At 43.5% G+C, this 13363-nt stretch overlaps 1 protein-coding gene across 1 annotated transcript; it reads right to left on the bottom strand.

Moving 5' to 3' along the window:
* Positions 1 to 3735: 3735 nt before the first annotated feature.
* LOC133923755 (uncharacterized) lies at positions 3736 to 8210 on the bottom strand. The gene is made up of 4 exons (XM_062369020.1): positions 8171 to 8210; positions 6277 to 7594; positions 6100 to 6173; positions 3736 to 4845 (listed from the first exon to the last, which is right to left on the bottom strand). The coding sequence occupies exons 1-3, from the start codon at positions 8208 to 8210 to the stop codon at positions 6104 to 6106; spliced, it is 1428 nt and encodes a 475-aa protein (XP_062225004.1). The 3' UTR covers positions 3736 to 4845; positions 6100 to 6103.
* Positions 8211 to 13363: the final 5153 nt, after the last annotated feature.

Below are 13363 nucleotides of genomic sequence, written 5' to 3'. Positions count from 1 at the left end.
AACAGAAAATCTAAGAACTAAACTTCTAAAATAATCAAAAACTTCATCCTTAGGTGCCATAAAGTAAACCCAAGAATATCTAGAGTAGTCATCAACAATAACAAGCACATACCATTTACCTCCAAAAGATTGTACTCTAAAAAAAACAACAATATCAAGGTGTAAAAGTTGACCGAGTGCATTTGTCATAACTATGGTAATAGATGGATGTGAACTTGAATGCATTTTGCTATGTCTACAAGAAGAGCAAACTAACTCGCTATCACCCATAAGCTTAGGCAAGCCACGAATAAGATCTAAACCACTAACTCGAGTGAGATGATCTATACCAATATGACCAAGTCTATGATGCTAAAAGAATAAATCTTTAGAAACATTAGCAATGATACATCTAAGCTTAGAAGAAGGTGATGTATTAAAATCAACCTTAAAAACTCTTTGAGATTCTAAAACCAGATCACCTGAAGCATCTAATAATTTACATTCATTTTTCTTAAAGCGCACCTCAAGTTCTTCATCAATCATTTGTGAGACATAAAATAAGTTAAATTTCAAGTTCTCGACTAAAGCAATATCCTTAAACATAAACCTGTCATTTAACTGCACTCTACCTTTTGCAACAACTGAGGTAGAAGAAGCATCTCCAAAAATAACACTTTCAGCATGAGATGCACGCACAAGGGAGGAGAACCAATTTTTATCATCGGACATGTGGCGTGTGCATCCAGAATCGACTAGCCAAATGTTCTCCTTCCTCGCTCGAGAAGCCTACAAGGAACTAGAAGATGTCGAGGCTCAGTATTGGGGTTAGTAATAAAGCTTTTAGGAATCCAGTACTGAGTCACTCGACCAACAACACGAGTAGCCCGAGTAGACTTAACTCGAGAAGCTTGAGTGAGTTCAACTCGAGAAGCACTAGCAGCTCAAGTACTCTGAACTCGAGAAGCACGAGTAGGTTCAACTTGAGTTACACGAGTAGTAAAAGGTGATGAATGTTTCACCTGAGGCACAAAATGAGGCGACACAACCTCACGGGGGATAAAACGCACCTTTCGCAAATTAGACCTAGCCTTAGACTTTTCTTTGTTTTGTTGTTTAGTTAGTCTAAAACAAAAATCTACTAAATGTCCATTTCTACCACAATGAGTGCAAGTGTACTTAACTCGATGTATGGATTTTGAAAAAGAGGCAACATTTTCATTCATTGTAGAGGATAAAAGTCCAACAAACTTAAAAACAACCTTCTTAGATTCAGATATAACAAGAGTTTTAAATTTTCCACAGCCAAGAGCTCTAGTAATAGTGGGCGCATTTGTCTTAGAGTAAGCATTGGGATCAAAATCTAAACCTTGTTTACATGTACTTAACTTAGATGAATCTAAAATCAGGTTCAGAATTTTCTTTCCCTTATAAAAATGTTCTAAAGTTCCTTCAAGTACTCAACCTGTTTAGAAAGAGCTGGGTACTTATTACAAGCAACACTCATGTGTTTCTTTTGTTTACGACAGTTGGAACATGAAAGAACCTCACGAGTAATTATGTCATTAGCTATTTGAGAAACTCTAGTATTAACATCATACAACTTCAATTAAAGTATTAGGATATTAGAACAGGAAATTGAATCATGCAAATCAAACGTTGAACAACTTGTATTTTTAACATGTTTGCCATTTAACACAATAATTTTCTCATTTTTCTCAGTTTCTTTTCTAAGTTTCTCAAGAGTAGAAGCATGAACATCTCTGAGAGAAGTAAGCTTAGAATAAATTAAGTTACATGACTTGCAAGCATCATCATCAGGAATTAAAGTCTTAAATCTTACAATTTCATAATTAAACGATTCAATTAAAACATCATGTTTCTTAATTTTCTTGTTACGTTTTTCTAAGAGTGTACCAAGACGAACAACAACATTAGATAGATTATCATAAGTTGGTAATACCTCGTTACTATCACTGTCAAGTTCATCCTCGGTTGAGCTTTCTTTATTGCTTTCCATTAGACACAATCCAATCAAATCACGCAATGTCTTGCTCTTAGATGTTATGTCATCCTCGCTGCTCTCTGAATCAACATCACTCAAGTTGACTTGTTCAAGCGCTGAAAGAACTAGATGCACAATCTTGCGGTTGAGAAAGCTTTTTTTCTTCTTGTTGTTGAATGATTGCTTCTTTTTCTCCTTCTCCTCTTTTGATGCTTTATCTGCAAGTTTAGAACAATTGGAACGAATGTGGTTGAGATCACCACATTCACAGCATCTTTGAGGACCTCCAATTCCTTTCTTCCTCATACGCACATTCTGCAATGCTTTAAAGAACCGAGTAGAAAGTAGTGCTAAATCTTCATCGTGAATCAACTCAAACTGATCATCGGTTAGTTAAGATTTAGAAGATAATGAAAAACTTGATGAAGAAGATTCAATATGAGACATGCTGGGTTGAGAGACCAAAGAAATTTATTTATTAACATTCTTCCTAGCAAAAACATCTAGCTTATGAGTTTTCAATTTAGAATAAAATACATCTAATGTAAGTGAACTCATGATAGTTTCTCTAATAGATGTAACTTTCATCTCTCACACTGACATATCTAAAGCTCTTAGTAATTAACATCTATTCTTAGCATCAGTATATGTAATATCAACATATGCAAATTACTAAGAATTTTGTTAAACCGAGTAAAGAAATCATCTAGTGACTCACCAGGCTTTATCTCAAAACGCATATAATCTTTTTTAAATAAATCTTGACGTACCTCTTTAATAGTATTTGAACCTTCATGATAATCATAGAGTGATTTTCATACCTCGTACGCCGATTCGAGATGTATTACTCGATCAAAGTCGCTCCTTCCCAAGCCTTGGATGATCAGGTTCCTTGCCTTGTTATTCGCCTCAACATGAGACATGTTCTGTGCTGTCACTTCATTATTCTCAGGACCACATATGGCTTATAGACCTTTTCCAAATTACAAAGCCATCTGCTTGAATGTAGGCCTTCATCTTCGCCTTCCTGAACTGAAAATCAACCCCATTGAAAACACAAGATTTTATGGAATACCTATTTGAAGTCATGTTTCTAATTACCAATTGAGATCAATTAGAAAGGATTAAGACTTTGATACCAATGGTAGGATCGAATATGCGTAAAATACCCAATCAAAGAGGGGGTGAATGATTGCACAAACCAAATTCAAAGATTAACTCACCCAAATCGAAACTCGATTTATACTCGATATTTCACTCGAAACAGATTATACAAGCTCTAGTAAAAACAATGTAGAGAAAGATCTGCTGGTCGGATTGCTCTCAATTTTGGTCAGCAGAAACTAGATTAAAATATGAAACTAACCAAATAAGAATCAAGTAAATCAGATATGTGGATCAAAAGTTATTCTTAGTCAAAGTAGACTGTGTCTCCTAGAATCCAGTAGATCAAAACTTAGTCGAGTTGATAAAAAGCTACTCGGGATCAACCAAATCCACTCCAAATTTTCTCAGATCAAACACTAGATATTCTAGCAAGATTTTAAATGGATTAAATTAAGATGAAACTTCACAGAAACATAAAATTAATTGAAAATCAAAATTGAGCATGCAGAATATATAAGAGAGAAAAAAATTCCGAATCAGCAACTTATCAACTTTCGAAACTTGATTTTCATTGCATAGATAAATTTACAAGATACCTCTCTAAAGCATCCAACAAGAATTTTCACGAAGTCCCAAAACAACTCTCACAAGTTTCTCTATCTCTCTGCTGCGTTGTGCTGCCCTGTTCTGCATTCTCCTACCCAATACAGCAAACCTCTATATTTATAGGATAGCCATATGCACAAATATGACCGAATCAAACTACAACTCCCTATCATATTCATCTGATCTCTATCCTTTTCTAATCACAAGAGGACAAATAACTTCCGCTAATTAAGCTAATTAGCCAACAACTCTTACGTAATCATGCATACACATCTCCTATACATACATGCATATACGTAACCAACTCAGAGTCCGTCTTCGATACTAACTCTTGCCTCAAGTTCAACTACCACACAACTCCCTCGAGCCTGCTCTGACTTCAACACGAATCAGTCTTCACGTCCTCTCACAATCAGATCGCTTTCTGTATCCATCGCGAAGCCTTATCTGCATATGCATTGTTTTCTCAGCTCGAACGTCCTGCATGACATTCTCGATCACCACGACCTCAGTTCCTCCTGAATCTAGTCGTCGAACCTCATTTCCTCCCTAAACTTAGTTCGCTGATCCGTCACCGACCACGTTCGCCTTTGAGCGATACCTACACATAAATTAAACAACAATCGAGTACGAGCACAAATCCTTCCAACTTGACTCAAGATCAGTTCATATAACACCACACAAACTTAAAAAAAACCAACACGCTAACATAAACATATCTTAGCAACTCATAAACATCAACCAAATATCATTACTCTAAATCAATTTATTCTACCAATTTTATCAAACAAACCAATTTTTCATAACACAAAAGTTAGGCCACATAGCAAAGTGCCTGAAGAACCAATGTATGAGCATGTCATTTCTTTGTTAGAATTTGAAAAGAAAAAGGTGTTCAGTTTCCACCAGAACATCACATTTATACCGAGAGAGATATACTAACAGATCTGTTAAAATCCACATTACAACAATTCAGCGGTGCGAGAATGCAGCACATAGATAAAGATTTGTAAACAACAATAGTAACTTAATACTACATGGTACTGTGAAAGTCATACATAATGGAAGGAATGGTAATGTTTGTCAACGACCAAGAATCTCTTATCCTTTTCATGCTGGTAAACTGGTCGCCAGGTGTTGGTTTACGCCTGGAAAAGGGGCATGAGTAGAAGATTGTGTTAAATGAATGATTATACCAATTGAATCAATACTATTGGACATAAAAGCACAAACGCATTACTCCATACCATCAAAAATATAAACTGTTTTAGAATTACTACTAGTTTTGACCATTAATATAAAACAATTACGTAGATTTGCAACATGCCACTAGATTCATCTTGGAAAAAATACTGTTTCAATACATAGTTATTTTGGTCGGAAATGATATATCGTCACAGAAATTGCTAGTCAAAGTGTCAGCAGAAGAAAATAGAACCCCTATTGAAACAGATTACATGATATTATCCTTGGTACAACTTCTGGAAAGCACCACTTGAACATTGAAAATCTAATGTGCCAACAATTATGGATGGCAATCAAGCATAATTTCATTCCCATCGCCTATGGGCACACATCGTCTAAATGGTGCCTGTTAGTGGATATTCGAAAAAAGGCATAAACTAATCTGCACATACTTTAGTGTCCTTTTTTCCAACAGCGTACTTATTCATCTTGTCAGTCATTATCGCAAATAGTTCTGCACTTCTGAAGACTAAATAACTTGAAGCTAAACACCCACAAGTATTAATAAATCGTAACAAAGAAAGCACACACCGTGTGAATAGAAAAGGAGGAAAAAAGTATCAGCACAGCAACAAAAGAAAAGCCGTCCTAGACCAGGGGAAAGAAACAGCTCTACTATTAGATTAAGCTTCGAATTCTGAATTAAAACTTTTTAAAGTCCTAAGAAAATGAAAGTTACTGTGTGGAGTATGTGCAACTAAGAACGTACCCACCTCTATTATGGTAGCACTTAACAGTAGGTAATCAGGCAAATAGACAAAATCTCTATCTGTAGGAAAGCACCTTACAACTTCCTAAGAGCATCTTATTAATTTTGCATTCATTCTCTATTCAGTAACAAAGTCGAGCATTAGCACAAATGCAGTAATGCACATTGTAAAGGCTTGTTTGGAAGATGGGGGTTAATGCCACAAGGCTGCAGTATAAATGACAAGTAAATTTCAACTAATACGAGCTGAAAGTAACATAGTGTGACTGAAAAGAAAAAGGAAGGAAACAGTTCATTGGTTGCGTGAATTGGATTAGCGTACAAAACAAGGGCTTGTGAGTAGCAGAAGAATTGGCATATAGGATTCAAAAAAGAGGGTATTGGCAAATTCTAGCCCAAGACTGGTGCACCACGTATTGGTACAGAAAACAAGGGATGAAGGACTAGCCTTATTATTGAACTTGCTCTTCATCTTGCACGGACCAACCTAGTGCATTCCTTCTGAATATTAGTCCTCTGCTCCTACAAGCACATAATGCAAAAATTAATAGCTAGCCCAAAACAAAACAATTGACAGTAGGGAGAAACGGTGCAGAAAGAAAATAAAGTAAATACACCAACATACCACCGATTACGAATGCAGCAGCTGAAGATATAGTGGACGAGGCTACTAGGTCCCGGTGCACGGCCATACAGGCTGCAATTATCAATTGCCGGTGACAAGCTGCCACTACTGAGGTGGTATTGAGCAAGATAGGGTGGTCCTGAATGAATGTAGACAACATTGTCACCCTTGACTGTAGGCAGTACCTTAGAGGAGACACTTATGTTCCTTTCTTCAAGGAACAAGGTATTGCCTCCGATGCTTTTTATTGGGATAAACCTTTGCAGCACAAGGTCCGCGAGTTTGCAAACTAAAATTTGCGACCCAGACAAATCGTTGTGGCCAAGCACCAGGATCTCTGAACCACATTCTACCAGACCGTCAGGATTGATGAGTTTGTGTGCAGGGATTGTGGCGATCAACTTTGGCTGTTGTAGTGAACGACCTGCGCCCGCTCCATCCTGCACAGGTGGGTCAATCTGGAGAACCTGGTGTATCTTTTTGCCACATAATCTGGGAGTATGCAACATGTATAGCTTGCCTTGGAATGACAATGGTGGATAGCATATTGGGCATTCCCAGCTTGACAGAGTCCATTGCCGGTCCAGGGAGGTAGCAAAGGCTACACGGTATACCTCATGAAGTGCAAGCATGATGGTCATGGCTCCAGCGTTGCAGGAAACAGAAGCACAGACGACTCTTGCAAGTCTTCTGATCCTGTATGGTGCAGGACAGCTGAGCAGCCGTGAGCCCAGCTGCGGGAGGAGGGTCCCTAGGGGTGGGAGCTCGGCGATGTCGCCGGTGAAAGGGTGGAGGAGGCGAACGGCGCCTTCCTGGTCCGGGTCCCGCAGCAGCAGGAGGAGGCCGTCGACCGAGTCGATGACGCAGTGGTCCCCGAGGAGCGGGATCCGGACGCGTACCAAGGTCCCCGTGTCGAGGTTGAGGAAGCGAACGTACCCGCGCAGGTCGGGGTGACCGGGGTAGAGGCAGTGGCCCTCGGGAAGCATCATCCAGCGGCGCGGGTGGAAGCGCGGGTCGGCGACGCCGCGGCCGCGCGGGGAGGCGGTGCCGGACCGCCAGCTGGTGCAGACGGCTCGGAAGCGGACGTAGTCCAGCAGGTCGCCGGCCAGCAAGCGCGACGCCAGCACGCCAACCAGATCTTCAGGCAGCGACGCCCAGCGAGGTCCGGGGTCCGAGGTGCGGCGGCGCTTCCGTAGTTCCGTGTGCTGGCCCCCGGCGCCGGAGGTGACGACATCTTGAGTGATTACAGCCCTCGCTCGCCGATGTGATCCAATCCACCAAGACGAACAGAAAGAAGAACACAAGATTGAAATTCTCGCTTACGCGACTTGAATCCCCGAATCAAACCTCAAACCATGGTGACCGACCGGCCGGCCGGCCGGCCGGCGCGGTGCCAAGGTGAAAAGCAGGCCGACCGGCTGTGGCAAGGAGGGACGGCAAGCCCTAGGTCAAAAATGGTGAGCTAGGTCTTACCGGTAGAATTTGGGGCAGGAGCTGGAGAGTCGGTCAGGGGAGGCTGGTTGTTTCGACTTTCCGTGTTTATCTCCGAGGCCCATTTGAACGCAGAAATTTGAGTGCATTTCATAAACCTACAACTATTTATATTAAAATATTATAAAACTATAACTTTTGAGTTATATTTCACAAAATTACAACTGGCTCATGTGGCTGACGGGTGGGCTCGAAACGAAAAGTTGTAGTTTTGTGTTACTCAGGTATAAATAGTTGTAGTTTTGTGAAATATGATTTAAAAATTATAGTTTTATAATATTTTGGTGTAAATAGTTGTATTTTTATAAAACTTACTTAGAAATTTTACATGAATAAGAAATTGAAAAAAATTCCGTATTTTAAAAAGGCCTGAACCTGGATAGGACGGGCCATTTTGCAAGACCTGCTTCTCCTATTTGGCACAACTCTGACTCCGACTCCATCCCGGATTTTCTTTTTTGATAAAAAGCGAATTTATAAAGTATGTGAACAGTAGCAAAGGCACCACCAAGAAGGTGTTGGACACAAAATCAAGTAAGACTTATTCCCAAATGCTAACACGAGTTTCCACACAAGAGACACCCGTCGGTGCCGGGAGGCCGCCTGGTGGACATGTGTCGCAGAGTGGAGCCGTCTGGTCGTCTATGTCAGAGTCCGCTAGGTAGAATGTTGCCGGAGCTGACGCCGGTGGGGTGAAAAGGCCTCCGAGTGAATGGAGCTTGGGGTGCATCTCCGCGCGGAGTTTGTTGTTGTAGATGTTCGCCGGCGGAGTATATCGGGTCGGCACAGACGGGATCCTCGGTGGACGGCGGCGCTCAACTCGACAAACAACGGCACAGTCGAGCTCGACAAACAGTTTCATCCTTCTGCCACCGGCCGGCGCCACGCTGACCTCCCCTTCGCACCGACGCAGCTCCACCACGCCCCTCCGTGGCGACCCTCCCTCCCACACCCCTCCGCAACGACCCTCCCTTCCGCGCCAGGCTCGGCGAGTTCGCGGCCCACGGAATCTCCTCTGACCTGATGTCACACCCGGTTTTCAAGAAAATAAACCAGATGTATTCCACATGTATGCCAGGATCAAGTTTCCATACATATAGTGATATCATCAGTGATAACATAAACTATGTCATTAATAACGAAAACACTCCTTACAAAAGGACTCACAGGTCTAAAAGAAAACACTCAAAGATCTTCAAGCGGCAGGACTCCCATCCATCCACAAGCGTTGTCCGAGGGTACAGCAGCCTATGACATGGTCTTCAGAGTGACACCTTACTCCTCCTAGAATTCAGCACCGTCGTCCGAAAAGTCTTCAAAAGATTCACCTTCTGAGCAGCATCTGGTAGTTGGGAGAAGCCAAGTGTGAGTACACAGAGTACTCAACAAGTGAGGAAAAAATTGTGACATACAGGCTTATGACAAGGAAAAGCTTGACTTGGCGGGATAACTGCATCTAAGCCCAACTAAACAAAGACTCAAAAGACTTAGCAACCTATTTACTAGGTTATAACTCCAACAATAAAGGAACATAACTCATCGGATTCCATCCGACTACCAGACTCACCAGATATCCCATATCCGGTTACCGACTCATCGGGAGTTCCAGCACCCGACTACCCAAACCAACCCTCAGAATCCCCACTAATTATGAAGAAGTCCAAGCCCACTCTTAACTGTGAGCACGGCTGATCGATTAGTTTTATCACTCTGCAGAGTTTGCACACTTTACCCACGAGTCGTGATTCCTGTTTTTCTTTACACTTGCGCGGTGTATTGCTTTACACTTGCGGGGTGTAGAGCCGAGGTCTCACTACAAGGCCGTTACAAAGCGCCTCCAAATCTATAAGCACCCACTAAGGTTTCACCGCTAACAGGGATTCCATCCACTGTAGAGACCCCTATTGTGCCACTTAACCGTCTATTGGTGCGTACAGAACATGAAGGCCATACCCATATAGGCCTCATGGTTGTGCTGTTATACCGGGTAACAGGCTTCACAAACCGGTCCTTAGGATCCCACATAGGAACATACACAACCCTACTGTGCAGCTCCATCTCATATTAACCATCCAGTTGGGATCCCTATTCCAAGTTACTATAAGATTACCATACCTAAATTCTTATTACATAAACATTAGTCAAGATTAATACTTACTCCAACCCTGACTGCACTAGCATAGCTACCCATTTCATTTCCCATGACCCATCAAAGGCTACAAGGAATTGTCACACAAATTCTAGTAAAACCCTAAGCATGGGATTCCATATTAAACAAGCATGCATCTAGGAAAAATAAAACTACAATGTTCTACAATGGTGTCAAAGTGGTCAAGAACACTTGCCTTCAAATGCAAGTTACTCAAAGTCTTCGAATGTTTGGTCTTGTAAGCTGACACACTACTCGTCTCGTAAAGCCATTGCGCACACCAGAAAGCAAACAAACATAACAGCTAAGTACAGCACACAAAATAGGGGCAAATAACTCTAAAAAGGCCACTAAAGGACAGTACATGTTGATACGATCTCGGGAGCGTAAAAATCACCTAAATCGGAGCTTGTATGAAAAAGTTATGATAGTTTTACTCTACAGGGGCTTTTCTAAAAGATTACAGGCACTAAATTATAAAAACAAAAGGCTCTAGGGACCTATATGTAATGTTTAGGGACCTATTTGTAATTATCCAAAAGTTCAGGGCCTAAAAGCATACAATAGAACTAACCAGGGGTATTTTTATGAAAACAGAAAAGTCTAGGGGCCTAAATGTAAAATTACCTATTTTCTGGGAATTAAGGAATTATTTTTTACTAAAAAATCCATTTATTGCATCAACAGGCTGATTGGGCTTGGTGGCCTGACGTGGTGGCTTGCGTGGGTGTTAACTGGGTTAAAACGGCTGACATGGTGCCTACGAGTCTACTGACTGGGTTGTGGACCGGGGTCGTGGACTGGGTCCACTGGTCCATGGTGGACCGGTTACACACCCGAAGGGGTATGCGATCTCGGCCTCTAATCTGAGATCCAACGGCTCAGAGAGGTTAGGGGAAAACGACGACCGGCGGTGACAGAGAGATGGCGGCACCGCCGCGGACATGGTCGGAACATCGCTTGCGACACTCGAATCGAGCTACAGCCCACCAAAAGCTACGGGACAAAGCGCAATCGCACGAGAAAGGGATGGGGATTCTCACCGAGGGCTTATTGGCGGCCGGGGAGGTCTTGGCGGTGGTTGGCGACGGAGAAGTGCGACAGCGGAGGTCGGAGCTCAGCGAATTCGCGTCTACGGCGACGGAGAGTCGAAATTGATGGCCGGGGAAGTCTCTTGGGAAGCATGTGGTGCCGGGGAGAGGGTTAATCGACCGCGGAAGACTTCTGGTGAAGCTGTCGACGGCGAGGAGGCAACGGTGCTTACCGGCGTTCGGCGAAACTGTAGCTCCGGCGACGGGGAGACGTCGGCGAGCGGTGAAATGGGTTCCACGGGCTCCGGCGAAGCTGGTGACAGCTCAGACGCAGAGGGAGGAGCTCGGGTGCGGTGGATTGTGCTCGGCGAGCTCAGCGGCGGTGACACTGGTGTTCGGGTCTTCGACGATTTGGGGCAGATGGGCGGCGTCGTGCTACAAGGCTGCTTTATAGGCGAGGGGAGACTGCCGTTGCACGGATGTGGGCGTGTGGGGCGGAGCGTGCCGGCGAAATCGGGTGGCGTGCGTGCGGCGGTTGCGGGAGCGAGCGCGGGCGCAGATGCGAGCGCGGAGAAGAAAGCGCTGATGCATGGGTCGCGGTTGTCAGCGAGAGAGCGCGGGAGAAGGTGGGTTGGACCGCGCTGCAATTGGCTGGGTCGAGATCGCGGTTGAACTGGGCTGCGCAAATTTTGAACTGGCGTCACACCTGACTGCTACGACCCCGGGATCTCCTCCGACGCAGCTCCACCATGCAGCAGAGGAGCCGAGTTCCACCACAAGATCTGTCCCTTTCCCCCCCCGGCCATCATCTTGATTTTGTACAAGCACGTACCAGTCGGGCCCCTGCTCGCTGCTTCACTTGTTGGTGTTGTGTACACATGCATGCTCGATCTCCGCAGGGATCGCTCTGATTCGATCTGCAGGGACAATGAGTACATTTTGTTTAGATCTACTAATTTTTCACTACATCGTTTTATGGCAATACTGTGTAGCTGCAGTCCTGGACTATGAATTCCACGTTATGTAGCTGCAGTCCTGGACTGTTTATTTTTATGAACCTGGAGTCCAAAACAATGTGGTATTGCCATCACCCACCATTGTTGTACCGAGATCTCAAATAGAGCCCTGGCATTGATGTTTACCTGTAGATCAAGACCTGGCCATGGCCGTCCTAGCTCAGTCTTTCTTAACTACAGCCATCTCATCCGAAGCGCCCAGCTCAATTTTTGCAAGTCATGTATTCCGAGACCGCCCAGTTCTAATAGGCGACACACTCACTGCCATGTGACAAGACAATATCCTTCATTAGCTTGTTTCCTTCCTTTCCGAAGAAAAACATGACAGCATTTTTCTTGAAGAGAGAAGAACACGGCTCAGGTGCATATACAATACAAGCAGTGATGGACCCCTGCCCATGCTGCACATCGTAAAATGGGATCTGAAAGTTGCAGCTCATTGAATTTCCTGATTGACCATACACTCGAGCACAACTGTAAGGGCTCGGTGTGATAGATTGGCAAGGTTTGAAGTGAATGATCCCTCATAGTCACTATGAACTGAACTAAAGGACAGAAACAAGAACAGTTCACTGTATTGATGCTCCTTATAGATTGGATCACCAGCATGAGCTTGTACATGTTAGTTATACCTGGAACCAATGTTGCTTGCCTTGGATCGTCCATACCAATGGTGTGCAATCAGTGTTCCAAACTTTAGCATGAGCATGCAACACCAAACAGCAGCGTGAAAGGTTAGCCATCTCCACCATGCTTCAGCTGCATCATGATCCAGGTTCTACAATCATTATTCATAGGGAGTATCTCTGCCCAGGCAAGCACTGCATTACTTCTGTCAGTCAGTATTGAGCTCCTCTTCACCACCTGACGGCTGCATATGACATAGACATCTCCCAGGCTCTTGAGGAAAAATGAGCACATAACCAAGAAACATTGCAGGATCAAATAATGATGTACCAGGCAGCTCAAGACAAAATCTCATGCAATTTGAGAACCTTCTCATGAACAGCACCGCACAACTCATGGACCCAACGGCAGGAGTAGCAACTTACCTCACTGGTGTCACCAACATTTGTTCCCGGAATTCTACCATATCAGCAGATACACATATATATGAAATCTCGATGAGTCGGAGGCGGCCATCGGGGCTTCAAAGGCCAACTAAAACACCAGCGCCCAGAACACCCATCAATCATACTGAATAATGGCCATGGCGTTGGTCGCATATTGGCCCTATCTCTCATGATCTCCAACGCCACTGGTGGTGGCATGGTTGCCAGTCAAACCACTTAATTGGTCATGGCCATAGAACCAACACGCTCTCACCACAGATGTTTCCTGATACCACCTTATGTGGATCCATCAAGTAGACAATTTGTATAAACAATTCACCTAAGTGA

Source organism: Phragmites australis, chromosome 7, assembly GCF_958298935.1.
Source record: "Phragmites australis chromosome 7, lpPhrAust1.1, whole genome shotgun sequence".
Classification (NCBI taxonomy): Eukaryota; Viridiplantae; Streptophyta; class Magnoliopsida; order Poales; family Poaceae; genus Phragmites; species Phragmites australis.
Note: the sequence above shows the minus strand (reverse complement) of the source record. Positions and strands in the feature narration are given on the sequence as shown.

What these genes read in the sequence shown, in the direction of transcription:
- LOC133923755 (XM_062369020.1), bottom strand. Translation starts at nt 8,210, where the DNA reads ATGGAGTCGGAGTCAGAGTTGTGCCAAATAGGAGAAGCAG. An exon ending in GTGCCAAATAGGAGAAGCAG is followed by an intron (nt 7,595 to 8,170) that starts GTCTTGCAAAAT and finishes AAGTCGCGTAAG; the next exon opens with CGAGAATTTCAATCTTGTGT. An exon ending in TGCTGCATTCGTAATCGGTG is followed by an intron (nt 6,174 to 6,276) that starts GTATGTTGGTGT and finishes ATGTGCTTGTAG; the next exon opens with GAGCAGAGGACTAATATTCA.